The sequence below is a fragment of the Triturus cristatus genome, chromosome 8 (genome assembly GCF_964204655.1).
Source record: "Triturus cristatus chromosome 8, aTriCri1.1, whole genome shotgun sequence".
Lineage (NCBI taxonomy): Eukaryota > Metazoa > Chordata > Amphibia > Caudata > Salamandridae > Triturus > Triturus cristatus.
In genome coordinates this window covers 1,382,864,264-1,382,878,654 of record NC_140591.1, presented here as the reverse complement: position 1 = coordinate 1,382,878,654, position 14,391 = coordinate 1,382,864,264, and the positions used below count along the sequence as shown (strand labels likewise).

Sequence of the window (14,391 nt, the reverse complement as noted above, 5' to 3'; positions counted from 1 at the left end):
GGGCGCTCCACATAGCCCAAAGATATCTCGAAATCGCAAAAACAATTATAGGAGTAGTGTCAAATTTTTGAATTCTAAAGGCTTTGTGAAAACGGAGGTGTAAACATGCCTGAGCAAATTTAGGAACAGGCACACAGAGCTCATAGTTTGGCCCTTAAAATTACTCAATGCCTAATAAAGCATTAGATTTGTTAATAACTAGCTGCAGTATAGTTGTTGAAGTTAGCAATAAAGTAACTTGCAGAAAAAAGGCATACATTTTCTGAGTGGACTTTTAATAGGTGCACAATTCCAGGAGAAGTATCTAGGAAAAGGGAAATGAAAACCATTAAACGTATTAAAGATTAGCTCGAAATAACAGGCCATCACTGAGACGACGAGCAAGCACAGCATGTACAATAGCAGCTAATATTTTACACTAGGTTAAATAACCTCATTTGAAATTAAATGGAATTAAAGGCATTAAAATCAGAGCCGTTTTGTTTAAAAAGAGGGGAAGGCAGAGAAGGGTGCACGCAATTATTCTTGTATGGACTAAGGCACATCTGCCTCTGACCCCATGGCTGCAATCAGAGTTAGAGAATGAACAAGCTTGTGAAGTATTACAAGAAAATTCTTCGCCCTAGAAAAAAACACATTCTCTAGCTCCTAATAGAATGAGGTAGAACACCGGCATTCTAAGCCTAAAGTAACAATAAAGACTAATATAATCATCAGCTTCCACACCTTTAACTCCGAATTTTATTAATTTTGGCAAAAAACTCCTCTCTGTTCTCCTTCAACGAGATTCAAGAATAGTAGGCTGGGGAATTTGACCTCTAACTTTTTATAGGTGCCATTGAATGTGTCATTTTTTTTAAACATCCTGTGAATTGCAAACCATTTATGTGTGAAGCATTCCAAATATGTTCTACAAATTTGTTCTACAAAATCTTTTGGAGAAAATTGAAGGCCAGTAAATACAGTGCATATAGGACATGAATGGGAAACGGTGTGAATACCAGAGGCGGCCGGCACAGGTAAGTGCGGCAGGGGAAGAAGCCAACAGACAACGGAATAGATATTATTTATTTATTTAATTATACCTATTCCTTCATCTGTCAACTTCTTCCCCCTCCCACCCCACCCCGCCGTGCCCTGCCCTGCCCCACCGTGTTTACCTGTGCCAGCCGCCGCTGGTGAATACCTCAGCATTGAGGACCTCATCCACAAAGAAATCTTAAATCACTAAAGGCATGCGAGTCCATGAGCATGCTGTTTAGAACCCCTAGACATACTTCGCGCCCAGGAGTTCCAAATTAATGCTGTAAGCATACAAGCGCAGAGTCTCCCCACTGCTCAGAGTCTGCATGCATAGGGATATGGAGCAAGAGACATTTTCTTTTTTTGTTTTCATGTAAATTCTATATAAAGTCTTTTCTTTGCGCACAGCTACATGAAAATTGATACTATTGCTTGGAGCACAGTTAATGCACCATTTTGACTGGGGTTATTTGGGAGTCATTTTGAAAGTGCTAGGTGTGGGAATAAGCATTGCAAATATTTGTGAATACTCGCAAAGTTATAGGTGTTGACCTCATTTGTGCTGCCCAATTCTGACCCCTTCCTGAAACATCAGGAGACCGCCCATAACTACTCTTCTGATTTTCTCTTATGAATCCTAAAATTTGGCAGGTGTGACAGAATTTTGTATGTGTAACTCTGTGTAACTGGCTTTATTATAACCGTATAATTTTGCATGCAGATTCAGGATTTTCCATTTGTAAATTTAATTTATGTACAGTAATCTATTTGTGAATCAAGTCCCAATTTTTGTCAGTTGCTAGACTTCATCAATAGTCCAGAAAATTAAGCTTTGTGAATTTTCAAGGGAATTATCTGACTCTTGGAGATTTTGTACATTGTAAAAAGTCCTTTTAGGGTTGCAAGTCAAGTCGTGGTTTTGTAACTCCTATGGTTTGCAACTGCCAAAGGATTTGCAGATTGGGTCAAAAGCTACAATGTAAATGTAATTCAAACCAAATATTTCAAAATGTTGTCCCGGATTCAATTCTCACAAGAAACAATGGTTACTTTCTAAAGCAGTGTGATTTTGTGTTCCATCTTGAAAAAACTCTGCACACAGTTATATATAGTAGAAAAGTTTCATAAGCATGAATTGCAACCAATGTTTCCAAATGGCAATGGGATTTAAATTTTGATAGTTCAATCTGCCTTGTTTTAGTTTGAAAACCATCCGTACACATTTTCTAATTTGTATACGCAATTGTTCTGAAATAAGTATGCTATGACAAACTATTTTTTATTGTATTGATTGATAATTCTAAGATCACATTTGCTGAGTCTATAGTCCTTCATTTTAGAAGATTTTCCCTCAAATTAAGAATTCTTCATATACTTTGGCATTTATTTTTACAAGTTACAACCTATGTATACCAGGATTTTTTTATCTTTAAAGTTTGTTGTGTTTTTGTATTATTGTACAAGGAGGTATTCATTAGTAATTAAATCTAGTGCTGTAAAGCAATATGTGATTACGTACTGAATGATTGATTGGAGATCTTCACTGTAAGGAAACAGTATACACTTGCGAAAATTAATTATTGTATGACTGGGACTACTTGTTCCACTTGAGAGTAATGCATTAGTATTCTGTGATAAGACATGTTTAACACCTGCTCTCCTGTTCATTGTTTTGCATGGCGGGGAATGTGTTTGTAACCCAGTTTGTAGGTTCTTGTGGATTCCTTGTCTTGTCACAATTCTTTTCTTATGCACATTTGTGTGAAAGAGGCATGCAATATTCTGAATTAATTTAAATGTGTTTTTACCTTTACTTTTATAGGAGGAATATTTGAAACAGTGGAAAATGAACCGGTCAACATTGAGGAGTTAGCTTTCAAGTTTGCAGTCACCAATATCAACAGGAACAGAACCTTGATGCCCAATACGACACTCACCTATGACATCCAGAGAATAAACCTTTTCGATAGCTTCGAAGCCTCCAGGAGAGGTAATGTTTTGTGCTTTTGGTTCATAGATTTATTTAGCAATAATCAATCCAGTGTTTTGCCCCACTGCTGTCAATTTTCAATCTTCTTCGCCATACTTCTTTATTTTTAAGGTAAATCATGAGAAGAATAGTCTTGTATGAACAGATGTGTGTTACATTTTATGACTAAAAATGATCCCTAAATGAGGAAACAAAATTCGTTTTGCATTTTTTTCACATCTGTGGGTAATGACAGCTGTTAATTGCCTGCCTCCAGCTCAGACCCATCATGAGAGGAATGTAATTAAAATTAGTTGTTGCCCTCAGATCATATTAGCACTGAGCCAGCCAGCCCCCTGTACACAAAAAGTGGAAAGGTTGGAGCTCAGAGCAGAATTTCTCTGTAATTCTATGTACAAACTGGCATTTTGTGAGACATGTGTGAAAGAGGTGTGGTGCAGCGGCCAGGGCGCCTGAATCCGGGCCACGTGGTTCACGGTTCGATCCCCAGGGCTGGCAGCAGGTTAGTCCAGCACCATGTGACTCTTGACAATAGCTTGCTTAATCTTCCAGACGGCCCCCAGTTCCTTGACACCCTGGGGTAATTGTGCGCTTTACAAATACTGGATTTCCTTTTTATTTCAGAGGACTCTCTCCAACTAATTTTACAGTATTATACCATCCAAAAGGTGAAGGCCAAAAAGACCATATGCCTGTAGCCCCAGAGGTAAGAAAAAGAGGAGCTAGTTTGTTTGCCCAACAGCTCTTGCTGCTCCACAACATGGCTATATTTCCCTACGAGTTTACCAGTGTCAGCACTCAGAGCGGCATGGAAGTATGGTGATCCGGCTCCACCCCTCTCAGATGGAAAAATAAGCACCATCCGCTGGTGACAAAATAAACAAGCAAAAAGTGGACAAAGGGGAGAAACAAATCCACAAACAATTACTGGCCCATAACTGGTACATGGGACTGCCACCCTCAGACTACTTCCTGAGCTGGCCATTATCTGTAGTGTGTGCCTGCCAAGGAAGCATTCTGATTGGTTGGTCAGTCTTCAGCATTCCATTTTACAAAAGCACATGATCCTCCTTAAGGAGCATAAAAAGCACTGCAATAATTGCTTCCCAATACAGTACTACTTCTGTTGGGGTACTAGATGGCATGCTGCTGCCATCATTTAGCACCTCTCAACATGTCACACTGCACAGTGCTGTCTGCTTCATCATGCTGTCTTTGCATTACCTACTCCTTCAGACTTTCATATCTTTTATTGGACTAACTGAAAATTAGGACCACGTGCAATTTGCACTACACAAGTATAATCTTGGTTTACCCACTATTTTTTGGGCTACACAAATCACACATAATTCGTTATGCTCTAATTTTCTCTTGTGGTAGACTTGGTTCAAGCACAACATATCTTGCAGGAACTTTGAAACTGGCGGTGCATTGTAGCTGCATGTGCTCTTTTAGTTGAAGCTGGTATCTCATGAGTGTTATGCAAGTGAGGGTATATCGCACATATGTACACGCAGACTGCCCTCACTGAATATGAGTAAAACCTATACTCTTTGAGAGCATTGTATTATCTGTGGGGGAATTAGGGGACACACACAAACGTTTCTAACACTACTGACAACAAAATACAGGTGTACAAGGAGCAGGCATTTGACATCACACATAGTGATTATTAATAGAGCATTAGGGAGAAGGGAAAATGCTTTGATCATAGAAAATACACGTTTGCTTCTTCCACTGGCCCATGAAAAATACATCTGTGCAGATGAACTGTGCATGACATGTTATGTTATGTTAACAATGATTTGTATAGCGCACTGACACCGGTTGGTTTCCTGGCGCTGTAGAGACAGAGAACAGTCAGAGTTGGAAGCCTGCGGAATTAGTAGTAGGCTTGTTGGTAAAGCCAGGTCTTTAGGGATTTCCTGAATGATATGAGGTTGGGGCATAGCCGGATCTCAAGGGGAAGGGCATTCCACAGACGAGGTGCCAAAGTGCCAAATCTGCAGCCGCCCGAGCGTTTACGTTTAAAGGATGGGGTTTGTAAAAGGCATTGTTGGGCTGAGCGAAGGCTACGGGATGGGGCATACTTTATAATGAGTTTTGTGATGAAGGTAGGGCTTTTACAGTGGAGCGCTTTAAAGATCATACAACTAACTTTGAAGGTACAGCGTTGGGCGACCGGGAGCCAGTGAAGTTTTTTCAGAAGAGGGGTGGCAGAGTGCCATCTAGGCTGGTTCAAAATCAGTCTTGCTGCCTGATTCTGCACCATCTGAAGTCGTTTCAGAAGGAACTGGGGGAGGCCCAAATATATCGAGTTAGCGTAGTCTATGTGAGAAATCACGGTAGCGATCACCACCTGTATCAGGGCTTCGTGGGTCAAAAGGCGACGGACCTTCCGGATTTTTCTCATTTGAAAGAGGCACTTGGATATCACCTGGCCTACTTGCGTTTTTAGAGAGAGGTCGCTGTTTAGGGTGATACCAAGCGTCTTTGCCGAAGATGAAGGGATCGGAGCTTGACCCATTTCTGTTGGCCAATACTGTGGGCCCCAGTATTTAGCGCTGTCCCCAGTCAGGACCAGCTCGGTTTTTCCTGGGTTCAATTTCAGATGATTTTGGTTCATCCAAGCTTGGATGAACCTCATTGTTGATTGGAAGAAGGAGATGGACATATCTGAGTTGTCAATTGTGAATAGGAGCTGTAGGTCGTCCGCGTAGTTCAGCACCGTTACCTGTTTGTCTCTAAGAGCTTGGATTAAAGGGAAGATATAGAGGTTAAACAGGTGGGGTGACATTGACGAGCCCTGGGGAACACCACATGTAATGGCTTGCTTAGTGCCCGCTAGGTTACCCAGGTGAACTGCCTGGGAACGATCTACTAGAAAGGACTTCAGCCAACCGGCTGCCGTGCCCCGGATGCCAGCCTGAGAGACACGGTCGATCATGATGGTGTGATCGACCGTGTCAAATGCGGCTGAGAGATCCAGGAGCACTAGGGCCTGTGGAATGCGATTGTCTGCGCAGTCCCTAAGGGTGTCCATTACTGCCACTACCACCGCCTCTGTTGAATGGGCTGGACGAAAGCCCGCCTGATGTGGATCAAGGCAGTTAGATGTCTCTATGAAGTTGGACAGGCAGTTGGCGACATGGGCCTCCAACACCTTAGCGAGGAAGGGAAGAAGGGAAATTGGACGATAATTTGCATTGCAGGTCGGATCTGCGCCTGGTTTCTTCAGGAGGGGTATTACGATCGCTTCTTTGAATGCGAGGGGAACTAGTCCAGTGGCCAAAGAGTTGTTTAGAAGGGTACAGGCGGGGGCCGGAATAACCGCTAGGCAGTCTTTCAGGATATAAGGAGGGCATCTGTCAGATGGGGCACCAGATTTTACTCTTACCAGTAATTCCTGGAATAGTTCTGGGGTGATGGGGGGCAAACTGCTAAGTAGATCGATAGTGTTGAGGCTTGGAACCAAAAGGAGAGGACTTGAGGTTTGAGGAATACTGGCTTTGATGGCCGTAATTTTCTCTGTAAAAAAGACGTTCAATGAATTACAGAGGACCTGGGTCGGGGGCAACCTAGGCCGAACATTGTCAAGGTTGGTTAATTCATTAAGAATAGAAAAGATGTCCTTGGACTTATTGGTTGAATTGGTTATACGGGAGGAAAAGTAAGCAGTTTTAGTGACTAGAATGGATTTCATGTAGTCCTTCCTGGCAGAGATGTATCGAGTTTTAGCGTCAGGGGCATAGTTGCGACGCCAACGTCGCTCAAGTTGTCGACGGGCCAGTTTTTTTGCTTTTAAGTCAGGAGAGAACCATTTTTGGGCATCGGCGCGTCGGGCCAATTTGATCGTCTTGTATGGAGCATGAGCATCGCTGGCTGATTGCAGCCAGAGAGAAAGATTGTTTTCTGCTATGTTGATATCAGAGTTGTGGGAAGGAATGGAAGTAGCAAGAGTTTGTAGGAATTCCGACCTGTCTAGGGAATTCCAGTTCCTAGCTCTTCCGCCCATAGCTGTGGCGGTGGACTTCTTAAGGGGATGGATGAGGTTAAATTTGATAAGAAGATGATCCGACCATAGACACGGAAAGGTGACCGGGGTCGTAACTAAAAGAGAGTTGGTCCAGACCTGGTCCAGGATGTGGCCTTTACAGTGGGTTGGTGATTGTACATGTTGTTCGAAGTTTAGATTTGTAAGGAGCTCAGTGAGTTCACGCGACTGAGGACCTTCCAGAGGATCGTTGAACCAGTAATTAAGGTCCCCCACCAATAGAATCCTGGCATGATCAATGGCTAGGTTGGCAATTTGTTCGCTGAGCGCTAAAGGGAAGGACGGCATGCTGTTAGGGGGTCTGTAAAGAAGGACGCATGCCATAGTAGTATAAGAAGTATCAATTTTTAGAACCAAGTTTTCAGTGTCTAAGAGATTCAGGCAGATCAAGGCGGTGACGCTCAGGTCGTGGCGGAAGATTGCTGCCACTCCCCCGCCAGGTTTGCCGGATCCACGATCAGCGTGAATGATGCGGTAGTTAGGCGGCAATGCTGCTATGATATCTGGAGCAGAGTCTTGGGTGAGCCAAGTCTCGGTAAGTAGAAGAATGTCGAGATTATCCTCGCCTAGTAAAAGAAAGAGGTCCAGGTTGTGTTTCATCATGGAGCGGGTGTTTAGATAAGCTATAGACATGGAATGGAGACCAGAGACGGGCGTTGTATGAGTGATGGGGCCAACAGGAGTCGAAATGGCGTTATCAAGAATGGTAGGGCGATTGACTAGGAGCCCCAGTCTCTGGGCTCGATTGCATGATGACTCATACAGGTGGCCCTGGCCGTTGTTAGTGGCCAGCAGCTCTTCACGGGAGTAGGTGATCCGACCTGTAGCATGGCGTGCCCGTCCGCGCCCTGACGGGCTTGCCTTAGGCGTGCCTTCGGCGCGCTGACGGCGCGCCCGCTGCGCTCGTCCGCTGCGCGTCCGAGATATGCACATTCTTATAGGATGCGGAGAAAGAGGTGTGGCCTCATGTCAGGGGGCGTGGCCTGTGGGCTGTTCGAAGAATGGCGGCAATGAGTGAGATCCCAGGCCGCGACAGCGCTAGCATCCGCTGTGCGCGATTAGGCAGATGGGAATTAAGTGCCCAGAAGCTACAATCATACAGGTAAGAATATAAGTTTACAATTTACAATGTTTTAAAATCAAGTGTCTCTCTCCCGGCTTCCGCCTCAGGAGTGTCGGTAGTCTCAGCCCGAGCTTGTACTCAGCGCGGCTTAAAAGGAAAAAGGGGCGTGGCCTCACATCAGGGGGCGTGGCCTGTGGGCTGTTCGAAGAATGGCGGCAATGAGTGAGATCCCAGGCCGCGACAGCGCTAGCATCCGCTGTGCGCGATTAGGCAGATGGGAATTAAGTGCCCAGAAGCTACAATCATACAGGTGAAAACATAAGTTTACAATTTACAATGTTTTAAAATCAAGTGTCTTTCTCCCGGCTTCCGCCTCAGGAGTGTCGGAAGTCTCAGCCCGAGCTTGTACTCAGCGCGGCTTAAAAAGAAAAAGGGCGTGGCCTCACGTCAGGGGGCGTGGCCTGTGGGCTGTTCGAAGAATGGCGGCAATGAGTGAGATCCCAGGCTGCGACAGCGCTAGCATCCGCTGTGCGCGATTAGGCAGATGGGAATTAAGTGCCCAGAAGCTACAATCATACAGGTAAGAACATAAGTTTACAATTTACAATGTTTTAAAATCAAGTGTCTCTCTCCCGGCTTCCGCCTCAGGAGTGTCGACATATGGCCTGTAAGTTAGAATGTTATCACACTCTTGAACAATATAACAGAAGGTTCATCTCTATAAAGTGTAGGGAGAAGAACTGACAGCATTTGGTGAAGAAATATAGAAATTAAAAAAAAAACATCATAAGTGTGCTGTCTTTGTCGAGCACTTCAAATAAAACATTGCCTTAGGTTATGTTCTCAAAGAAGACATCTATCTACTGTACACTCTTATTACCCAACCATAACAAGTGAGGCGGGTGACTGTATCGCATGCAGTCTTTTATGAAACCAGAATAAGGACAATACATACTAGCAGAAGTCAGAGTAACTGCTCTAGGCCTATTGATCCCCTATGGAAACACTATAAAGGAACTTTATTAAGTAGAATAAACCTGTATGCCCATTGAGCCAGCTCTCTTCCATGGGAGTACAATACCTGTGGTAGCATGGTGTACAAACTAATGGTGACAAAAACTACAGCCTCAACAATGACTTATTATCATGCTGAAAAGCATGATTTTGTCCCACAAATGAGCACCCCCCTTCTACGTAAAACATTGATTGTAAAGTATGATGGTCATTAAATGTGTAACTTGACATATACCTGTGGCGTATCTGTTGAGGAAGTCCATAGATGTGGGCTGGGGTTCGAAGTTTCGGAGGCTTCTACAATTGCTGTGAACTCTCCATGCACGGTCTAATGAATAAATTCACATATTGGAATATAGGAGTGTGCACCATCATCTCGACTGTTCCATAATCGTCTGCATGGGCGAGGCTGTATGTCTGTAGTCAACAGCCTAGCAGGTCATCAGCGGTCTGTGGTGTTACTGTGGGGAACAAGGCAAGGCTGACCTCAGAGTCAGACCGTTCAATACTTCCCTCCGAAGAGTCAGAATCCATATGCAAGGTAGTGTCCCTGAACTTGGTCGTGGTATCCAATGCTTCGTACCTGCTTTTCTGCACCTGTTCATGTGTGGGGTTGTGAGTCACTTTGGGGATGGGGCCCTTTCTATTCCGACGCGAGCGCCGTCCTCGCATTTAAGTGGAGCTGCTTGGTGGAGTTTGATGGGATGTTTCTGACAGTGATGCTGGTTCCATTATTTCTATCCATTCCTCTGCATCCTTCGGACTTTCAAAGAAATACGTTTTCTGGTCATACCTGATTTTCAATCTGTCCTGGTATAACAGTGCGTACTTGAGGTTCATGTCTCGTGGTTTCTTTGGCTGAAAGGAAGAACGCCTTTGTTGGACCGTTAAAGTATAGTCCGATTATAGTGACACCTGATAGTTCTCATATCGGATTTGAGGCCGTTCTCTTGCCTTTTGGAGCAGTACATCCCAATCTCTGAAATTCAGGATTTTGACTATTAGCGGCCTTGGTGAGCCGCCAACTTTAGGTCTCCCGGTAGATATTCTATGGGCAAGTTCTACACAAAAGAAGGTCGACAGCCCTTCAGGACCTACATACTCTCTGAACCATCGTTCCATGAATGTGGTGGCGTCAGGTCCTTCAATGCATCCGGGAAGGCCTATGACACGTATGTTATTCCGTCTGGCCCTTCCTTCTGCGTCTTCCACTCTGTCCAGAAGGCCTGTTACCTGCCCTGCAATGTCTGTATTTGTGACGCTTGTTCTTTATGCTGCGGTACAATTTCTGCCAGGGTTTCACTATTGGTCTTCACCTTTGACCAATTTAGCATAATCTGCCTTGAGCAGCGTGAAACCTGCAGTGAGCGAGCCAATCTGTTGCTCTATAGACTCTTCGACTTCCAGCAGTATTAAGTCCAGCTTTTCCGGTGCCGTCGTTTCCACGGTAGGCAGTATACAGGAGAGTGAAGGGGGACAGGTAGATTGTTCTTGCTCTTCAGCGGACTGTGAGCTAGGGGCAGGACCCTCCTGTAATTTCCCTTTTGGATGCCCCATGTCTCTCAATGTTGGGCTCAACAAATCAACAAAGAAGTGATATTGCCACTTTAACTTCAGGCCTGAGTCGTGCCAGGTGTGCCTGGTTCGTCATGCACAGTGCAGACACCCGTATTATCTTGGGTTTAGGTTAAAGGCACTCAGTTCACATCCCAGTTTGCAATTCTGTACAGAGGTCTTTCAGTAATGGCGGCCGGAAACCTCCTTCCACCGCCGGCTCTTTTATGCAATTGTGCACGTTATCTCATCATTCCATTGTCCAGGTACGTGATATATTAGGCTCTATGCATTTGAAAGTGCCTGGATGGCTATTACAATAATACAGCTTCCTCAGTGATTCGCAAGATGTCACCTCTGGTGTCAGGTTACACAGCCATATGGTAAGGCTTCGTAGGATTCCCTGCAATGCTTGTCAGGGCCTCGGGACCGTGACCTGGGTGCAGTTCTAAGACAATAGTGATGGCATCAGATAATACAGGATCCACTCACCACTGGGTTGGAGACAATGCACACCACCATGGGCCCCAGGTTCAGCAGCAATATGGGTCAACGCAGCCAGGGTCAGGACGCGCTGCAGTCAACCAGAAATATGTAGCCACTCTTTACAGCCGCTTCTCCAAGTACCTCCACAATGTGCCGTCCACTTCAGTTTCTGTCTGTCCTGATTGTATTTAATAATTAGATATATCTAGATTTTTCCAGATATATCAAGAGGGTCCCAGGGAGAATATTTATTGACCACTAAGTTCCTAATCCCCTGATAATCAAAATATTGTAACCACAAAACGGGAAACCTAGGGTCAGACCAACAAAATCAAGATGAAGTAGGTAGATACTACAACAAGTGAAAATAAATCCCATCAGCCACTTAGGTAGCCACCCACATCATCTGGGATTTCGTCAGGACCTATGAACTTATGCTACTGCTATATATGTGTGTAATCCAAAAAGTAAAAAACACAACTAGAAAGGAAAATATACAACCTACTTGGGTTGCTGATTTTTTCGCACACCGCTCTGACAATTTTATCAGTAGTGTTAATCCATTCCCCGTCAATGTACGGGAGCTCTCCTCATCTCACACGGCAACCGCTCGGAGGAAATGAGGCCCCGCTCTGTCCGTCGGTACCTCGGTATTTGACTCGGCAGGATGGGGAAAGCCAGATTAGTATACAATCACATGGCTGAAACATGTAGACCCTTCTTGAACTGGACTTGAGCGGTTATTCTTTCAAAACTGCTCCTGCACTGGTTTTAGTTTCGTCACCTGAACAGAACCAATAAAGTTTCTTTTCTGTTCCGGTAGATGATTTTAAGATTCACATTTTTGTTTGTTGCACTGCTTCCCTCGCTACTACCCACATTATGAAGAACCTTGGTTGATACAACATCTCAAAGTGAAGATAAGGTTCACGTCTGTCCTTTCATTTTGTGGCCCTGTTCTAATAGAGGGCACTTGAAAGGCTATTAAATCCCAGATGATGTGGGTGGCTACCTAAGTGGCTGATGGGATTTATTTTCACTTGTTGTAGTATCTACCTACTTCATCTTGATTTTGTTGGTCTGACCCTAGGTTTCCCGTTTTGTGGTTACAATGTCCTGATTGTATCCCACACGGTCACCGTGGAGCACGCACAGGGGGGGAGAAGAGAGCGCCCGGTATCTACATTCACAGCGAGGAGACAGGCTGTAGCTTTTCGATTTAGTTTTGCTGTTGTGTCTCACTCCATGCAAATGAAAATGGCGTCCGACGGCACTTCGGGTGGCGTAGACACAGGCCCAGTTGGGCAAGCTGTTCCTGTATACTGCGGTCACACTATAATTTCAGCTACATTCTCTTATATTCTGGCACTCGCAGATGTATACCCATGCATCCGAGGGGGAAGCTAGGTGAAGAAGGGCAGAGAACCGTACCTCTGTTTGTATGTGCAGCAGCGTGGGCCTCCCTCCGATGCACCGCTGGCATGTGTCAGGCACAATTTATAACACTGGGGGGTCCACGTCCAGTAACCCCATCGCCCGATGTTCTCCTTCTCCATTATGGAGCAGGGGGGGCAACCGGAGAGCACCCACGCAAGGTGTAACACACCTCAGGGTAACAGCAGCCTCGCAGTGATATGCCTTCCGCTCTACGTTGGCGCTGGCTCGGTTGTTCCGGGTACTGGCTCCCGCCTCGCGATCTCAGGACATCGATTATAGTCCACCACAGCGCCGGCGAGCTCCCAAATCAATCACGGGGCAGCTAGAGATATTCCACCACTCTGTCCTGCTCCGTCAGGCTTTATTGGACACAGTTTGCAGCTATGGAGCAGGATTATTGTGGCCGGGCTCCGGAGCGTCTTCAGACTACGTCCGCCATGCTTGGCCGTTCGCCACCCCACCTGGATTGGACGGAAGTTAATTGTTAAAGCTTGTCAAAGTATTTTCCATTTTGTTTATATGTTAACCTTATTATAAAAGATTTTCCAAAGCAGATATCATGTATAAAAAAAAAGGAGCAAGACATTCGAAGTCATAAATTTGATCATAAAAAGGGCCAATGAGAAAAGTGTTGCATTAGGAGGTCACAGAACTCTGCCTTCGCTTGCAAACACATATATCGTACAGGATCCCTTATTCCTTACGGTACATGGTTTCAGTCTTCAATTAACGCTTTTAATCCAGCTGTTATTGCCCTGTTGCTTCAAGAGATCTGTTTAGTGCATACAAGTATTATTATCCTTATGGTGGAAAGAAAACACATTATTACGCAACTTGTAATGTTTGGCAAGCACTGGAGCCACCTTAAAATTGCCTACTACCACCTGGTAAAATCAACCCAGTACCGTGTAGTTGAGTTTAATGCCCTGGAATAGGAATTAACCTTGTGGGACTGATTTGTGTGGTCCTAAAACCAAATAGAAGTTGTCATTCCATCGGGTTTCACTCACACATTTGCCACCTTGTCTACCTTCTATGAGCAGGTTGTTAATGTATGTGAAGGCTTATGGATGAGGTGGTGTGTGAGAGGAGAGTGGGTGGAGTAAAGGAGGAAAAGAGAAGATTTAGGGAATAAAAGTGTTCATATCAGGTGGAGTGGAGTGGAACAGTAATAAAGTTATCTTATTACAATTAAGGTTTAATGCTACACATAAACGAGCCAGGAAATCATGCACATTTGTTTCACAAAAGAAATTCTGCGTTGTGGTTACTAGGCATCTTCTAGGGGGAAGCAATTTCCGTGCAGCTTGAATATGCTGACACTTGGAATATCTTTAAGTTGAGTTCTTAAAGTGCAATATAGTTTTCAGAGGAAATACGGTTCAAGGAAGATCAGGTCAGTTCAAGGAAGAGCGAGCGAGGCAATTATTGTTGGCTTTTTCCGGTTATCCCCTGCTTCAAACACTTTGTGTCCAGCTGGTTAAAAGAACACACTCGGAGCACATAAAAATGATTGGTTGCAAAAGGTAAAGCAGTTCTTACATTTACTATATTATTTACGCAGTAACATATTTGCATATGTACTTATAAGCTTCCCTTTTTGATTAATGTCTGGACTTCCCAAATGGCTAGATACATGTCAGGTACATAAGATTTTCCAAATTTAAAAACGGAAATACAACCACACTCAAGAGAAACAAATTGTAAAAATGCATCAAACTCAAGTGGTATTTCAGCTACTCGTACCAGTGCACTTTTTAACTTGTTTGG

At 44.4% G+C, this 14,391-nt stretch overlaps 1 protein-coding gene across 3 annotated transcripts in view; it reads left to right on the top strand.

Moving 5' to 3' along the window:
• GRIK1 (glutamate ionotropic receptor kainate type subunit 1) overlaps positions 1-14,391 on the top strand; it is a 968,246-nt gene that overhangs the window by 411,701 nt on the left and 542,154 nt on the right. For all 3 annotated transcript variants that reach the window (XM_085623097.1, XM_085623095.1, XM_085623096.1), the window contains exon 2: positions 2,846-3,013. In XM_085623097.1, coding sequence (XP_085479223.1) covers positions 2,846-3,013 — 168 coding nt within the window. The remainder of the gene's footprint in view (positions 1-2,845; positions 3,014-14,391) is intronic.